At 41.1% G+C, this 16082-nt stretch overlaps 1 protein-coding gene across 1 annotated transcript in view; it reads left to right on the top strand.

Moving 5' to 3' along the window:
- Positions 1 to 16082, top strand: part of lrrc9 (leucine rich repeat containing 9) — a 30469-nt gene that overhangs the window by 8109 nt on the left and 6278 nt on the right. Inside the window, exons 11-29 of the mRNA XM_050061804.1 lie at positions 232 to 349; positions 2137 to 2272; positions 2369 to 2509; positions 2600 to 2724; positions 4450 to 4623; positions 4712 to 4831; positions 4968 to 5159; positions 5250 to 5375; positions 5533 to 5673; positions 5832 to 6009; positions 6762 to 6982; positions 7072 to 7194; positions 7294 to 7424; positions 7557 to 7665; positions 8790 to 8929; positions 10004 to 10140; positions 11829 to 12046; positions 12895 to 12963; positions 14904 to 15029. Coding sequence (XP_049917761.1) covers positions 232 to 349; positions 2137 to 2272; positions 2369 to 2509; positions 2600 to 2724; positions 4450 to 4623; positions 4712 to 4831; positions 4968 to 5159; positions 5250 to 5375; positions 5533 to 5673; positions 5832 to 6009; positions 6762 to 6982; positions 7072 to 7194; positions 7294 to 7424; positions 7557 to 7665; positions 8790 to 8929; positions 10004 to 10140; positions 11829 to 12046; positions 12895 to 12963; positions 14904 to 15029 — 2725 coding nt within the window. The remainder of the gene's footprint in view (positions 1 to 231; positions 350 to 2136; positions 2273 to 2368; positions 2510 to 2599; positions 2725 to 4449; positions 4624 to 4711; positions 4832 to 4967; positions 5160 to 5249; positions 5376 to 5532; positions 5674 to 5831; positions 6010 to 6761; positions 6983 to 7071; positions 7195 to 7293; positions 7425 to 7556; positions 7666 to 8789; positions 8930 to 10003; positions 10141 to 11828; positions 12047 to 12894; positions 12964 to 14903; positions 15030 to 16082) is intronic.

Here is a 16082-nt window from a genome sequence, read left to right as displayed (position 1 = left end):
AGAAGAAAATACTGGCAGAGGGCAGAGTCTCTGCAGAAAAATACACTGCTACACACTTGTAGTTGGTCATAAGTGATTGAGAGGGATCACTTTAGTATGAGTCTATACATTGTTTTGTTTTTTTAGGAAAACTCTGCATAGTATGCCTTTAACCTCACTATTGTCATCATTGTAACAGTAATAGGACTGTCCATCATTATACTTTTTATCTAATTTAAACTTTTCAAGCAGGAATTACAGACGTCGGCTGGATCATTTGTTCTACGTAGCTGACCCTGAAAAGAATGATGAGAAGGAAGAAATTCTCTGCATTTTAGAGGAAGGCTTCAAAACAGCTGAACAATATAAGGTGTGTAAACTTCTGTCCACCTTCACACGACACTCAATCCATCACCCGCAATTTATTCCACTGAGCAATGAGAGGAAAGAAAAAATTCGCCACATTTTAAGTGGATATCCAATCAATGTTGATGGTACATGCAGTCAGTTAAAGCAATAAATTCCTCAGTACCTTGTTTTGAGTTTGCCTTCTTGCACAGTCATTACTGCAGTGCCTACATGCACCATGATAGCCCCCAAGTTTAGTTTAGTTTATTTAATTTATCAAGGGACAGTGTGCAATAGCATTAATCATTTACAAGAAATGAGGAGATGGTTGCACCAGATTTAGCTATAACTGCTAATTTCCATCTGTAGTCCCAAGTACTTCAGATCTGCCCAGCACAAGGAAGTGGGTGTTTCAAAAGCGGCTTTGTTTAGAAAATTAAAAGCATCTGAAATACCATACTGACTGCTCGACTAGAACACTGATAAAAATGACATAATACAACATTTAACAACACTGGTGTTAACAACACCAGGAAAGCAACATAACTTTAGTAACACCTATCAACAACAAACATGCCTTACTGTTTAGTGCCTGGAGGCTGCGTATCACCACCACAGCCAAAAGCTATGATTTTGTTGGTCAAAACATAGCACTAGGTGACAAAAATACTCAGTGAACATTTGCCCATTTGGCCTCGCTGGCCATGGTTGTGTTTTTTCCAGTTTATGTTTGCGATCCTGAAGAAGGTCTCCAGTGATTTTCCAACTGGTCACAGTTAGCTCAACAACTGGCGATTGCAGATATATTCAAGCACTTCATTTAAACTCGACAGCAACAAAATATTACTAACTAAAACCGCCATGGTGGGATAGTCCACCGTTCCTAAAATCACAAGCTCTGGTTTGGTTGAAATAAACCCTTAATTCACTGAGTCAGATGTGAATGCTGGTTTTACACTCTGTATTTCCCCTACTGTCTCTCAGCTGACGGCAGAGCAGCGGCTCTCAGTCATTCTTTGGAGGCAGAAGCAAAAATAAAATGACAGAAAAAGGCGATATACTCAGTCAGTCGTCAAAATATTTTATTACCAGTAGTCCAACTGTAGTCTCCAGCTCACCTCTGTCCAAGTGAAGACCAAAACCTTCATGCATAGTAATGCTCGCACAGGCTCTCTCTGGTTTGTAGTTGGCAATAGCATCCAAAAAAACTGTCCACGCTGAAATTACAGCGCAATGATTCCGTTTCTGTTGGCATCAAAGGCCAATTTGAGCAAAGGCACCACAGACCGCTCAGGTTGTAGGAGTGATACATCTGGAGCACATCCCCTGGACACCCAGAGGTGGAGACTAGGAATATAAGCCACAGTAGCACCACTGTTGTCACTGGTTTGTCGAAGAACAGCAGATTTTGAAGCAGCACAGAGTACTATAAAAAACATGTTGTTTCATGTCACACTATACCCCAGATTTGAATAGATGAAGTAAATGTTGAAAAACAGCGACATTAGATAGTAAATCAATGATTGGTCACCTCACTACTTTACTTGCATATGTAACACATTAAATCAACAATGAATGGTTGCAAAAATGAATTTCTATAAATCTGCTGACTTATTAGGGCGAATGGAGTGAGTAATAGAAGGAAGAAAAGTCAAGTGTGAAACAGTAGCTTATTAAATGCCTTATTTGGGAATGGTTTCCTTACTAAAAATTAGTGCTATGCAACAGAACAGGATCTGTAATTTCTCACCTTGTTCTCACGTAATCTCCAAAGTCATGCTGACTTTTACCATGTTGACTTTGACCCAGGCTTTGGACATAGAGGGAGCTATACCTTTATCCAATAGCCTGAGTGTGACTGAGCAGCCCAGAATTGAACACACACTGCGCTGGGCCAGCCAAGGTGATTCCAAGCACAGCACAGACACAATCCCCTTCAGGCACGGTGAGTTAGTTGTGCTCTCAGTATGATAGTACTCTTAACTGTGATTGTTGTTTCCTTTATCTTAGTAACTAAAATGCTTGTGTGTTTTATCTGTAGGTCAGATTATTGTTTCCAAAGTGTTTGTGGGCCACAGCACGCCTATCCGAGAGGGAGAACCGTTGGACAGAAGCAGATATCCCAGAGCCTACTCTGTGTACCGCAATGTGGAAGTCAAGCACAGAACTGCAATAAGTGAAGGTCTGCAGTACATCGAATGAAAACATGAAAACAATTAGTTTTCAGTCAGTATTTGTAAAATCTCACTGTATCTGTGGGTTTTTCATTCAGAGAGACCCCGCTCCACCAAAACACACACTGGTCCTGAGTGCAGTCCCCGACGAAGACAGTGGTTTGTGTTTGACCATGAGCTCGTCCTGCCTGAGTACATCATTTCTTTTGAGTACATCACCGGGGTAATTAATTCACTGGTTTTATTATTGTTTAACAACGTAGTATGCAATGGTGAAATGTAACTAAGTACATTTATTCAAGTACTATTCTTAAGTACAAATCAAGGTACTCAAGGTAAGCGACTTTATACTTCTACTCTGCAACATCTCAGAGGCCACTGCTGTTCTTTTTACTCCACTACATTTGTCTGACAGCTTTAGTAACCAGTTAAAATCTTTTCAAATCCACTGAAAACCATTTATTTCCAGACATGGTGATTTTGAATATTTGTGACAAACTGAAGGATGAAGTGTTTCTTAACTTCTTAAGCTAAATAAACACTTTAAGAACCTCTTATATCAGCTGGAAAATGCATCGTCACAAGGCTGAAAAAAGGGCTGTTTTTCAGACACTGTGAACTTTATAGAGATTCGTGGCTCTCACAGGACAGCAACGCGACAAACATATGATGATCTTATAGAATATGATGCATTGATGTAGATTAAACTACCCAACTGTACATAAAGGAGTTAAAATAAACATAACCTTAAACATCTACAGCTGTAAAATGCAAAACAAACATTAACGCAGCAGTAATATTAATCCAAAAACGTCAGATGCAATAGTAAGATACTGACAGGAAACATTTTACTGCGCACTGACTACCTTTACTTTTGATATTTTAGGAACATTCTGCTGACAGTCACATAGTGCAACAATCTAGACCGATAACAAGGACAAACCGCACAAATGTGTACAAATACAAGATCACGTCAAATGAAGTCAGTACAAGGCTACTAAGGCTGCTAATGTCTGTGCTAACTTTTTGTGAGTAAAGTTTTGAATGCAGGGCTTTTTACTTGAGTGTTTACACATTTCTTTTAGGATCTGAATACTTCTTCCATCACTGACAGTATCACACGCTATGTCTAAACACTTCCTTTCAATTACATCCTGTTCAAAGGAACCCCGTCTGTCTAAATTTTTTAAACTTTTCTGCAGCAGAATGTTAGATTGTTCCTCGCCAAATTGAACACCCCCATGGTGCTTCAAATCAATGGCCTCTGCCTTGAATAACTCAACAGTCCATTTTAACTAAAGCTTTCAGCAAATCACAATAGTAAAAAAAAATTGCTCAGTCAAGCTGAGCTCTGATGTGATCAAAATTAAGTAACTTGGCTTTAAATGAAACTCACAGATGATAAAACATTCAGATTTTTGTGTCTCATTCCTAGCTACATACTTAGTTTACAATTTTTTATTTTGTTATTACTTATTTTCATTTTATTTTTAAACCCATTGCAAGTCAATACGTATGTGCCCATGAAGCAATTCATATGATTTAAACCAGTGATACTCAACTTACAGCCTGCAGGCCAAATCTTGCCTGCAATAGGTTGCCTGGTGGCATGCTGACCATCCTCTAACATACAATGAAAATAAATTGATTCATAGTGGAATTTTTTTTTGTACTTTGAATGTAAATAAATTGTACTTTGAATGTAAATAAATTGCCAGAATGCACGAAAGGCATCAAAATATAGCTTGTTTATTAAGAGAAAAGGTGCCAGGGTAGGATCCCCCAGACCCCTCGACAGAGGTCTGGGCTACTTATTTATTTATTATTAAAAATGTAAATGTTTGTTTATTAACTGGCCCCCAGTCTCCTGTCTTTTTGCAAAAGTGTGTGTCCCATACAAAGCAAGTTAAGTATCCCTGCCCTAAACCTTCTGATATGTTGCTGCTAGGATGAAGAACAACCACACAGCACAGGCAGAGGTGACGGTCCCTCCAACGATATCATCCTAGACAGGGAGGTCCTCAACATGGAACCTGTGCTGAAGCCACAGCCCAAGCTGTTGAGCTTGGATGACAAAATTCTGCTCAATGTGGCCAGAGCCAATGTCCTCAGTCAAATTACTGCAAGTATTCTGGGTTTTGAGATGACAATTTAAATTTTGAAACCATCTCATACACTCACAATAATCTTTATTTGTGTTGAACCTCCAGGTGCTGAACCTTCATGGCAACAGTTTGAGTAAAATAAAGGAGATTTCCCACGTCACAGCTCTGCGGCATCTTACCATCAGCTTCAATGAGTTCACACACCTGGATGACATTTCTCACATGGTAAGAGTGACAATAGATAATATTGTTATTGAGGTCAAACTAATCAGTGTGACGACTTTCCTCTGTAATATTGAATGAAATTGGTTAATGGGTTGGCACATCATAACATGTAAGATCTATTGTCTCTGAATCACAGCCCAACCTTGAGTTTTTGGACGCTAGCTATAATCGCCTAGTGACCCTGGAAGGGCTAAAGAGGTTGGGGCAGCTCAAACAGCTCGACCTGCGCTGGAACAAGTTGACCAAGGCCAGGGAGGACACAGCTGTGCTGAGAAAACACACACCTGCTCTGCTGAAGCTTGACACCAGATACAACCCCTGGAGCAGGGTGGGTGTTGTTATCAAGTAAAACCTTTTAAGATATGTTCTTCAAAGAACAATGAGGAGGTATACAGTGATGCTGTTTTTGTTCTTTCAGTCTGAAGCAGTAAGAATGACCATACTGGGCCATCTAATGACCCTCACACACCTGGATGATACGATGGTAACAGAGGAGGAGGCTGCCTATGCTGTTCAGATGGCCGCTGGATCCAAAATTAACCAGGTCAAGATCTTTATCGTCAGCTGCTGTTTTTTGTAAACCCGAATGTTGATTTATTGCATAGTAAAATGCTCCACTGAAGGATGCATTACAGTATGTGAACTTGTATATATCAGCATGTACTGTAAATTAATCAGACCTGTTGACACTCTGCTCGCAGGCATCTCTTCTAGCTCACTCATGTACCACCAGTGAGCGTCCCCGCAGTCTCAGCTTGCTGTCAACAGCCCAGCTCCTATGTCTTCTCAGTCCTGCACCCTGGGGCCTCGACCAAGAGCTCAAGCTAGACTGGACTGCACAGGTGAGCTGTGGGCATGTACTGTATGTTTCTCCCTAAAGGTGTGCTTTATAAAAGTGCATTTCTTAAGTTGTTGACAATGTGGTTAATGTAAATTAATTATAAAATGTAGTAATTGACACATCTTTTTTATGTGTTTTTGGCCCCTAAATATTGAACAGATCTCTGCCCTAAACCTTGACAACCAGAGGATTTCCAAACTGGTCAATCTGAATAAGCTAGTCAACCTCCGCTGGGCTTCCTTTAATGATAATGACATTTCCAAAGTGGAGGGTCTTGATGGCTGCTTGAAGCTGGAGGAACTCTCCCTCAACAACAACAGCATAGGCACACTCAATGGTGAGTCACGCAATCAACTTGACAATGAAGTTGGAACTGCAGCATTAAAGGTGCAGTGTGTAGGATTTCATGGCATCTAGCAGTCAGGTTGCAGAACCTGTCGGCTATCAGTCTGACTACAATTTCTGTTAATAGTTATATTCTGCATTCATGTATAGCAGGGAAATTTGCATCATTATCATTTTGTAACATACATCATCTTGTGATATACCTGGACACAGGTGGAGATTAATACGAAGCTAAATGGTCGTCAGACAGTAGCCAGTGGGTCCATAGATTGCATTTTTGGCCAATGTGTTCCACCTCTTTTGCTCTCCGCACAGACTGTTTACCTGCATGTAACCAAAGCAAACTCATATGCAATTGGTCAAGATTACTCGGACTACAAACTGGACTACAAACGGAAACCAGAACACTTTGGTATTATCTGTTCTGGGCTACTGTAGAAACGTGGTGGTGCAACATGGCAGACTCTGTGGGAGATGACCCGCTCCCTATGTAGATATGAAGGGCTCGTTCTAAGCTAACAAAAAAAACACAACAATTCTTAGTTTCCGGTGATTTTTCACTAATGGAAATATAATTATGCATAGCCTTTTCCATTTCTGCCAACAGATCTCCCTAAATCCCACACACTGCTCCTTCAAGATATTCCTAAAAAAACATGTTCCTTCATTTTCAAGTCCTATACCCTAACATATAGCACAGAAGCCATCATTCTTTCCGTGTCTGATTTCGCTCTGTTTCTTCAGGCCTGTCAAAGCTGCATTGCCTCAATAAACTGAGTGTAGATGGGAATCAGCTGTCTAATCTGGATGCCTCAGTCTTAGATCAGCTGCCCAACCTGTCCTTTCTGTCCGTGGAGAACAACTGTATCAGTTCCCTGCATGGTATCCAGAGAGCCCGCTCCCTTCTTGAGCTCTACATCGGCAACAACCAAATTTCTACGTCGCGGGACATCTACTATCTGAAGGCAAGTGGGAGAGAAATAAGAACAGCAGGTTGTCAGGTTTTCCCACCATTCTTCATATGTTACAGCTCAGATGCCCTTTTTCTTTTCAGGGATTGACAAACCTCATTATTCTGGATCTTTACGGGAATCCTTTAGTGGAGAAACTGGAAAACTATCGGATTTATGTGGTGTTCCACCTACCCTCCTTAAAAGCTCTGGATGGCATTGCAGTGGTTTGTACTGACAACAGCAACCAGTCGAACCTTTCAGATATTGCAGTGATGATGACATACATATATGAAGTGATTTGTATTTGGTGTTGTTTTCCGTAGGAGGTAACTGAGTGTGAAAGTGCAAAGGATATGTTTGGAGGAAGACTAACCCCAGACATGGTAGCAGAGAAACTGGGCCACTCAAATTACACAGACATCACCTACCTCACCCTGCAGTCCTGCTCCATTAGGTAACAGCCCGTCTTTACAGACAGATAAACACAACACACGTCCAGAAATGACTTGAGCATGGTCATAGTGATTTATGCTCTAAGAAAGACAAGGCTGATTAATTTTTTTGGGGGGGGGGGTTCTGCCCACAGGATGGTTGATCTGTCTCCAGCGGACCTGTTCTGTAACCTGCGCAGTGTCAACTTAGACCACAACAACCTCACCTCTTTCTCGGGCCTTATTTACCTGCCCAACATCAAGGTACAAATTACAACTCAACTGAATTTATGTAGCTCCTTTCATGCAAACATGTAACCAAAAGTCTTCACATTGCAAAACTAAAATAACATAGACAAAAATATAGAATAAAATAAACAACAATAAATAAAGTATTGCTGGTAAAAGGTGAGATCATAGAGAACAGAAAAAAATATGTATCATCAGAGCTCGTCTCCTGAATGTGCTGTGGGAGATAATTACAGAGAAGTGGAGCTCGGTAGGCAAAGGTTCAACCATCTTAGGAGTTCTTATTTAATCAAGGAATTGTTAAGTAACCAACATTACTGGAACATAAAGGGTGTGATAGAGTATATGCAGGGTGTCTGCAAGTCCTTAAAAAGTCTTAAAATGTCTTAAATTCAAATTTAAAAGTCAGGAAATAGTCTTAAATATGAATTTGGGAGGTCTTGATTGCCACAGACACTTTATGTAATGTAATTTAAATATGCTTTTAATTTATTTTTGTTAAAATGAGTGAAGCTCTTCTGAGTAGAAGTCCACAAATCTTTAAACTGGCCGCTGAACCTAACAATGTCTTTTTAGTTTATACTTGAACTTACCTCTTGGCAAAATTCTATTAATCCATATTCTTATATAAAATCTATCTCTGTATACAATCACATATATACTACTTATCTTTTGTACTTGCCTACTTACTTATCTTAAATTTGGTTAAAATATTCTTGAAAAATTTAAGTGTCTGATACCTGATTAAGTGTCTGATACCTGATATGGGTAAATAAGGCTGGAGATGTGTGAGGGAGCCAGTCCACTTAAAGTGTTATAGGTAAGGGTTTTGACATCAGCTCTTGCCTGAACCCATAGCCAATGCAGACACATCAGTACTGGTATTATATGATAATTTCCTGAGATATTTTGTAACAATTTCTGTAACAATTGTAGACCTTTTTGTTGCTGTCTTAGGTAGGTCACAGAAAAGTGCATTATGGTAGTCCATTCTAGATGTTAGGAAGGCACGTACGACGACTTCAGCATCTTATTTTGATGAAATGGGGCTGATTTGGGCTATTACACTGCATTTGAAAAAACGACTGGAATTGCACCGGAGCTGTGGACAGAAACAATTTCCAGTGTCTTCTTTACAGGCTCTGTGTTTGAACTACAACCACATTGAATCCATCCTGCCCAGACAGAAGACTCAGGCTTCTCTGACCAACAGACAGATCCTGTACAGCAAAGTTCACTCCAGTGGTTACGGCCAACAGAGTCCATCCAAAGGCAAAGGGTAACAACAGTTATTATTTCAGTAACTCGTGTATTTTTATATTTTATAATGTTGCCATGTGTCAAATATGAACTTCAACTGAATGTGTAGATTGTGACCATTAGGGGGCAGCACTGACCATCCAATGTAGGAACTGACTCCACAGTTACATCTGATTTTTGTCACACTTGTTGCCTGTAAACCTTGATAAAAAATCTAGTTGTAAGCACATTTTCAAGATGTTATAATTTGGTACAAAATAAGTTAGATAATATTTTTAGAATTAACTGAATATTTAAATCTTGGTTTATTTTAGGTGTCAGTATTTATTTAATCCCATATTAAAACAAGTCATCCTCCTCCCTCACTACCCTGGATTACTTCTCTATGAGTCTATAGGTTGTTTGATAGGAAAATCCTCCACATATTTAAGCATAGACAGACATATAGATAGCTCACAGACACACATATACATTTTTAAATTAGGAAAGCATTTACAGGTGTGTATGCAAATTCATAAGTACAGCCTTTTAAAATGTTCAAGTGAAACAAGAGAGTGTAACTTTATTTTTTTTTGAGCTCATCGCATTTGTATGCAGCCTAGTATTCTAACCCATTTTACCCAAGTTCATTGGAACAAGAGGGATAGATAGATAGATAGATAGATAGATAGATAGATATACATTGTAAGTATTGTATTTAAATGTAACCAGAGAGCAGAGGTAGCCAGGCAGTTTCTGCAGCAGAGCCTTATAAATACACAACATACAATGCTGTTACCTTCTCATTGTTAAAGAGGAGAATCCCACCTCTTCATATAGGATGCCATGGTGAGTTAGAAATGTATATGGCCTGTGGTGAATGTGTGTGTGATGAGTATATCATAGGAATAATGATATGATCTTGCAGTCACATTTTCCTTTATAGAAAGCAGTACATAAGTAATGCTGTGACAGGACATGGTTTTGTTTGTGATCGCCTTTAGGTGGTCTGTGCCTGTGAGGTCTGACCAGTTAAATGAGGCAGCGGGAGGGAGACAGAGATGTTCATTTAACCACAGAGGTTGCAAACTGTCATTCTGTGACTTTGTTTAAGAGAAACTGGACCCACTGGCAGCCTGGAGCCACTGATGGGCAGCCTGGAGGTGCTGCATTTGAGTCACAATGGCATCTCCAATATGGCCAATCTGCAGCTCAGCAGGCTCACCAATCTTAAAGCACTCTTCCTCCAAGGTATGTATGGTTGACGTGCCAGCCCTCCCTCACAAAGCCTGTTCAAAGTGCAGTGTATAGAGCCTGTGAAAAGGCAAGCACTGAGAGCAAAGTCTCCCATAGACCACAGGCCAGGTGGAAGATGAGACCTGAAGAAAAGAGTGACTGACTTTCTTTTCAACTGCTTTTGATTGCTTTTGACTGAGTTTTACTTTGTCAGGGTCATTTGTCCCACAAAGCCACTGTTACTTGTTCATTCTTCCTTTTTTGCTTAGAAACCTCACAAAGCTGTCTCTGTAATTTCACTGCCTTTTACACCAGGGGCAACTGACAAAGACCCAACAAATGTTTATGTTGCTTTCAAACGCTGCCTTTTATTATTATCTCTGTCAGGCATAAGTCCGGAGGGGATTGTGCGTTTGATTGTGTGTGTGCATGGGTGTGTGTATCCGTCTGTCCGCAGCTAACCTTGCAAACTACTGGACCAAGTAGCCTCATATTTTGTGTGCATATGTATGACTCTATGCTCAAGGATCTCTCCTGGTTGTGGTGATCCATAATGGTTGAAATACCTGTTTTATTGACTGTTATGGAAGAAACAGTCAATAAAACAACTGACTGCTGACTCCTCATTCCTCCTGGTAGTGACCAGTTTTCCGCAGATCAGCTTGGCTAAAAACAACAAGCTTTACCATCTGTTGCAGGCCACATTTTGTCTTTCATTGTGGCTCATAGCTGACATCCACAGAAAAGTTTTGTCTCATTTGGAACTGAAGCATCTGTAGATTAAATCCATACCCGGTATGTTATGATCTGCTAAAGTTAGGGACAATATGAGATGAATCAGTTCCCATTTGTGTTATCTTCATCGCCATCTTGGCTGAAAGGGAGTCGGGAGAAACGATTCCGCCAGACACAGCTCTCCACGGTCCAGCTGCGACCTGGTTTTGCAGCGCCCTCCACATGGCATCATACTACACCAGGAGCATTTCAGAAGTAGAGCATTTTGCCTGCCCAGTTTTGTTGATTTGGTCATTTTTCCTTTATATTAGTGTTTCTACCGTAGGTAAGCAGGCTACACAGTTAACTGTTTTCTTTTTCTGGTCTGTTTTAATTGTGTAATTGTTGTTATTTCCTACCTCGTTTTGCCGTAGCTGACAGACAAACGTAATACCCCACAAAGTCCAGTTATGCTGCGGCTCCATCAAAATTAGAGGAGGCAGGTGAAACAAGTCTGCTGAAATTAGAAGAATTGTCTAGAGCAGTGGTTCCCAACTGGTCCAGCCACAGGGTCCAGATTTATCCTTAGTCATTAGTTCAAGGTCCACACAGTTTAATACATTTAGCGTCATACTTGAGTTTGGCCATGTTGTAGAGCTAGTACGCTGTCTCTGTCAATTAGCTGTCTCTTAGTCACTCATTGTACAACAGGAAACTGCACTTTAAAATAAAGGGTCTGTGTCCATACTGTATTTAGAGATAAATTGTGAGTCACCTGTGGTCCATTCAGAATGGATCTGCGTCCCACTTTTGGACCGCGATCCACCAGTTGGGGAAACACTGGTCTCGAGTGATGTGCCTGTGTGGCCGCCTGGTGGAGATCTGCACTCCACTGCTCTAGTCTAGTATTATTTAAGATTTTCAGTTTACTGTCGTTACTGTTGTTTGAGATGTATTTCCATTGTTTTGATGAGGTGTTCTCCCCCTAGGTAACGAGATCAGCCAGGTTGAAGGATTGGAGGGACTTCACCAGCTCAGAGAGCTTGTGTTAGACAGGAACCGGATCAAAGTTCTGGCCGATAACTCTTTCATAGCACAGAATGTCCTGCTAGAGCTGCACCTAGCAGAGAACCGCATCCGGGAGCTCAACCATCTTGATCCTTTGATTGAGCTCCGCAAGCTCTTTCTTGGCATGAACAAGCTGCAGGTATTCTCCTCCACCAGCAGTCTCCTCACACGCTGGATGTTTTTAATGTTTATATTCAGATTTTTATTAAGCTGCACGTTCAGATTTTCACTGAAGCTGCCCTAATGACTCACGATTTCCTGAGGTGACCTTCAAAGTCATGGTAAGCTTTTGTGTATTTTTTGTTTATTTATCGGCAAATTTTACTGATTGGTTCATATCAAATTTGTGTCCGATGTTTAAGAATGTATTTTATTCAGCGTGCGGCAGTATTACTTTAGCCTACATTTGCAAAGTAAGACATGAAGTATAGTAATCATGAGTCATTACCACCCCACTGTGGCATGCGAGGGCTAGCATTATGGAGAATCAAGTTTGATTGAAGGTCAGGGCCATGTGTATGAAGAAAGGGGGGAACAATCAGGACAACGTGTAATCAGCTTCTCAGTCTGCATCTGCTTCTCACCCAGAGAAAGTGATTTGCACTTTTGTTGCCAGTTCCCTTCACAGCCTTAATGTTTCCATGCATTCAATTAAGACATAATATACAGCAATCATCCCAGCGCAACGGTTCTCAATGTGGGGGCGTCTTTGAATCGCAGCCAAGTGCAACCATAAAGCTGGGAATGAGAGAAAACGCGCCCATGCCCTGTTGCGTGCCCAAACTCTCTCATGAGATTAATGAGAGCTCACACATGTAATCTCTCCCATCAGCTGCTTCCATCCTCCCTACACCAAAATTATGAAAGGTTCTGCTCTGAAGCATATTATCAGCACACAGTAGGCGACAACCAGTGGGAAAGAAAAAGTGAAATTAGTGGGTGGTGAATGAGGATTTAATATAATCTTTGTTTCTTTACTTTTTGCAGGACACCACAGAGCTTGACAAACTAGAAGTTCTTCCTTCGCTGACAGAGCTCTCTGTTGTTGGGAATCCTGTAAGTGTTACAAGTGTTTGTGCATTATGCAATGTGGGAAAAAAAATGTTATTCAAGTTTGTTTTCCAGTTATGAGCTTTGCCCAGTGATGTGAATCCACTAGCCGTCAGTCACAGGACACTTTGAACTCTTTCACTCACAAACAAATTATCAAAAGCACGCTCACAGGCTCAATTTCTCACTTGCACAATCCAAAACACTATCCCAGTGTAACTCTGTGGCCCCAAATTAAGCGATTACATGATGGGCCATCTGCTGTGCCTCAAACTGGTCGGCATCAGAGACAAATCCGTTGACCAAATGGCAGGGCGCTATTGGCCCGGTTACATCACCCATCTGGAGCTCATGGATCAGGCCTGAGCAGAGCTTGCAGCCCAGGGCCTCGCTATCGTCCACAGGGCAATGCTCAGCTGTGGTAGCCGCTATACTGCTGGACTCCATCCCCCTTCTCTTCCCATAGGGGGGGTTAATCCTGCCAGGGGGTAGAGGCCAACAGCCACCCTAGAGACAATACCTCCTGCTGTTGACAGCATGAGATTGCTACCTCACCCATGTTCCCTCACCAAAGTCTGTCTCCTCCTCTCCACTGGACATCCAATGGCACGCATTCACAACTTAAACATAGCAGCAGTGTCCCATAGGAACATTAAAGGGATAGTTTTTTGAAGTGGGGTTGTATAAGGTCATTTCTTCATAGTAGATGTTTTACCTACAGTAGGTGACGGCCAGCATGCCCCCAGATTCGAGGGGGCAGCAGCAAAACTACCTAATGAAACAGCCACCTAAAAAAATCAATATCATCCTACATGTATGCTTTTAAGAATATTTTCACCACTTTACTTTGCTGTCAGACAGCCCCTTCTGACAGGGAATTAAAGCCATTATCTATGCTTTGTTCAAAGCCAACAGACTGCTTTGACATTGTCATTTTACATCACACAATAAGGGAGGTGCTGGTCTACCACTGCCTCAGTTCATTAGTTAGTTTGTGTGACTGTGTGAATTTGGTATTTAAAGGCCCAGACACACCAAACAAACATCAAAGAACAAGCAGCGATGAAGGTCATCTGTTGTGTTGTCTCATGTTGTACCTGTAGTAGCCAACAGCCAACTAGCATGTCTGTGCCTGCATGAGAGGAAATAACTCTCCATATCAGAAGGCAGCACTAGTCTGTATTCAACATCAAAAAAGGGAAACCAGAAGACAGACAGGAAGGATTCAAGGTGTTAGTTAGCCAGTTAGCACATTAATAACACAACCAAATGTTAAAAGAACAAAGGATTTTTACAGTACGCGAGCAAACAAGAAAATAAACAATAACGAACCATTTATGCTTAAGAGCTCAATGGCTCAAAGAATATGACCTTGTATAACACTTTGGGTTCTCCTCTTGTGCACTCAGCTAAACTGCCAATCAGAGTGATTTCATTCACCAATGAACTCCGCCATCTCTAATGCTGGTTAAACATGCTAAATCAGCCAGAAAAGCTGACAATGGCTGACATGGGCCGACTAGTGCCAACGGTGTGGGACACACTACAAAAACTAGGGGGGCAGACGCTCATCAATGGTCCAACATCGACCAACGACCGACCATCGTCTTGGTGTGTCAGGGCCCATGAAAGGTTAATTCCAATTCACCAAACTCACACAATAACACAAAAAACCCAAACTATCACTTTAAAGTTCTGTGACTGGACGGGCTGAATTTATTCCCTTGCCACAGGTTGCCCTCAGCTGAGAGCTATCTGCTGCTGTCAGCTGGGTCACTGGAATAGCTGCTGGGAACATGATAACTGTATTGGGACCCACACAGCATCATATTTATCCCAGATGTCCCGGGGCAGGCTTAAATGATGCTCCTCAGTTAAATTTGCTGGACTGAATTTATTACCAGGTTGTTTTATTAAAGAAGTGCTTTCTTTTTTTCTTTTTCCAGGTGGCCAAAAATTCTCAACACAGACCAGCAATAGTGCTCCGTCTGTCTCAGCTACAGGTCCTGGATGGAGTGATGGTCACCCTGGAGGAAAGGACAAGGGCTGAGCTCCTCAATGCTGAGACATCAGTGAGAACTGCACACAACATGCGCACTCAGAAACTCTCAACACACATACTCTATATACAGATACAGATCGTAGCTATCTTTGAGGACACAAATGTATTTGTAATATTGCAGTACGCAGCTTTTGTTTCCACTGTGTTATTTTCTTAAAATTTGACAACAAGGACAACAACACAATAAATAAATTAAGCTTTATCCCCTATAATTTATTACTGTCAAACCCCCTCTCCGCCAACATGGAACAGGTTCTGTTCTGGTTTTTGCACCTAACTTTGAACCATTCAGAGCATTTTGACCAAACATAAATTTGTTCACACCCCTAAAAATCGGTTCTCAGCTGGACCCAAAAATAGCAGGGTTTTTTTTTAAAACTGAAGTGCAAACTGTGGCGACATCAGTGATACTGATTGCAAAGAGAGGATTGAGAAGGCAACAATGATGAAGTCAAGTGAGAAATAGTCAGAAAAAATGCAGTGCATACAGTGGTTTTATTATTAGTTTGTCCATGTTTGTTTTTTGGGTGAAAACAAATCTGCACAACACAACAAAAGCTTGCAGGTAATTACTGTGATCCACCATTTTGCTACTACTGTTTCCTTTTGTTGGGCACTGCCCTCCATCGATGAAATATCCATGATTACAATGGTTGTGCTTAAAACTGGTGGAAACATAAACTGGTTCGCTTCAAGAATCCTGATCAGAACTGGTTCAAGTAACTAATTTGGTGGAAAAATGGGAAACAGTGAGGTGAAGGCTTTGAAACACCATTTAGACCTCCAGGTTGGAACATAACTATTGTGCTGGTTAGAGTGTTGGAGTCAGTTTATGACACATTCGTAGAGTTAGGGATAGGGTTAGTTTGCAGAAAAGGGATCTGTCATTTTAACACTCTATCACTGAACTTCCCTCCTTGTATGAACTAAATATAAACAAAAACCTTATCTGTGTTGAGAGCTCATAATGGGCCGTATCAGGTAAGATGTAGTCCAGCTGAAAGAATCAAAATGTCAACAACCAAACCGCAGCCACCACCAAAAAAAAAAAAAAAGGAAAAAG

This window comes from Epinephelus moara, chromosome 14, assembly GCF_006386435.1.
Source record: "Epinephelus moara isolate mb chromosome 14, YSFRI_EMoa_1.0, whole genome shotgun sequence".
In the NCBI taxonomy this organism is placed as follows: Eukaryota; Metazoa; Chordata; class Actinopteri; order Perciformes; family Serranidae; genus Epinephelus; species Epinephelus moara.
The sequence above is the reverse complement of the archived record's forward strand: the minus strand, read 5'-3'. Positions and strand labels throughout refer to the sequence as shown.